We start from the raw sequence: 1,805 nt of genomic DNA on the forward strand, positions 1-1,805 counted from the left end.
TTCCGTTCCGTGTCCACTGTCACTTTGTGTCTCCGTGTGTCGTTGAGTGCCCTTCTGCTGGCTGTGTTTCCGAACTGCCCTCATACCTTTTTCTTCTTTTCTGCTAGAGGCACCGATGGTTTGCGACGACGATTGTTTGCGCTACCCATTGCGATGGCACGAGGGTGACTGGGCATCCTGCCCCGGCATGCTGAGTGCACTCGGAGGGGAGCGGATGGTGTGCGCCGTGCCGCATTTGTGAGTGTGGGACGCCACCCGCCAAAACCTGCTGTGAAGTGCGGTGCCAATTTGTCAGAGCGGAGAGAAGTAAAGGGCTGCGCCGTGGTATTGGACGCGCCTCGTTCGTTTCTTTGCGGCCGCGTGTGTGCTGTGTGCGCATGGCTCTATCTTGCGGTGCGACGTGGATGGCGTTGCTTCTGCGTGTGCCCTCGTGCATGCGCTGTGCGGCGGACTTCGTTCCCCATGACGCCGTCCTTGTGTGTGGAAGAGTGGAGGGAGCGGGGGGACGTGAGGAACTGAGTGTGGGTGACAGCCGACTCCTCCACGCACATCGACGTCTTCCACAGAGGCGGCGCCTCGCTTAACGTCCCCTCATGGCACCCAGACCGTGGACTGAGAGGGTGAGAGGGTTTGCTGAAGGAGGAAAACGAGACGCAGTTGATGACGGCCAACCTGATCGGCTTGTGGTTGCAGCGCGTGGGGCGCGTGCGCCGGTACGCGTTTGGCGTTGCGCTCACTATTGGGGAGGGGGGGCGGCACGACATTGTGGCGCTGTGTGTGTTGCGCGGCCGGGGCATGCTGGCGATTGTATAGGACACGGAGCCGTTTGACTGGTAGGAGCTGGTGGACTTTGCGGCGCAACGGGAGCGTATGGCAGCGGCGTGTGCTGGAGGGGCGCGTGTTGAACTGATCGTGGCGTGCCTGTGGGTGCCTGAGGAGAGAGAATAACAGTAATAGTAACTGTGGGATTGTGAGGAACAGGGCACTGGCAAGGAGCATTCTTTTTTTATTTTTATTGTTGTTGAACTGCGCCCACCCAATTGTTTTTGTTGCTGTGGTGCGTGACTCTCATTGCTGGATGGGACGGTTCGTGGTTGTGTGACTTTTCTCTCCTTTTGCTTTCACTCTGCGTTGACGTGTTGTTATTTTGTGCTGAAGGCTGCACGCAAGTGACAGGAGTGATGGTGATGATGTCTGGCCATTTGCTGCTGGTGTGTGCTTTTTGCGTGCTGTGGTGCGGTTTATCTGGAGTTGCTGCCGATGATGCTGGTGATGTTGGTTCTCTTGAGGAAAATGGTACTGGCAAGGACGAAAATGAGTTGAAAGGAATATCTTCTCTAGGTTTGAGTTTACCAAAGGGAAAAGAGAAACCAGCAGCAGCAGCATTGGGAGGAGGAGGAGCCCCAGATTCACAGGGAGGGAAGGATACTTCGATGTCAGAAGAGGGTGAAAATATCCTACAAGAACATGGAGTGAATTTATATGTCGATCTACCCAAAACAAATGAGGATGAAAATGAAAATAAAGGCTTGACGGATGCTGGACTTGACACGAGGAATCAAGCAGCACCACCAACACCTCTTCCGGGCACATCAGGAGAATCGCCAGAGCCTCCACTATTACCAGCAGTGAAGGGACCACCGGCATCCCCGGGGGTCTCTTCACAAGAACCACCTACCCAAGCATCAACGAAGCTAACAGTACCTGTACAGCCAGCAGAGCTCAACACTGCGGGCTCGGTGACACCGGTGCAGTCACAGGGAGGACCAGAGACAATGCAGCCAACTCAAGAACCTCCAAAAGTA

At 55.3% G+C, this 1,805-nt stretch overlaps 1 protein-coding gene and 1 pseudogene across 1 annotated transcript, besides 1 other annotated feature; both read left to right on the forward strand.

The window, feature by feature from the left end:
- Positions 1 to 1,805: a sequence feature (heterozygous, Esmeraldo-like haplotype).
- Tc00.1047053509275.10 lies at positions 621 to 941 on the forward strand (annotated as a pseudogene).
- Tc00.1047053509275.20 (mucin-associated surface protein (MASP), putative) lies at positions 1,182 to 1,805 on the forward strand (the record flags this gene model as incomplete). The annotated part of the gene is made up of 1 exon (XM_797415.1): positions 1,182 to 1,805. A coding segment is annotated over one exon (624 nt), but the record flags the coding sequence as incomplete, so codon positions are not given.

This window comes from Trypanosoma cruzi, genomic scaffold, assembly GCF_000209065.1.
Source record: "Trypanosoma cruzi strain CL Brener 1047053512309 genomic scaffold, whole genome shotgun sequence".
NCBI lineage: Eukaryota > Euglenozoa > Kinetoplastea > Trypanosomatida > Trypanosomatidae > Trypanosoma > Trypanosoma cruzi.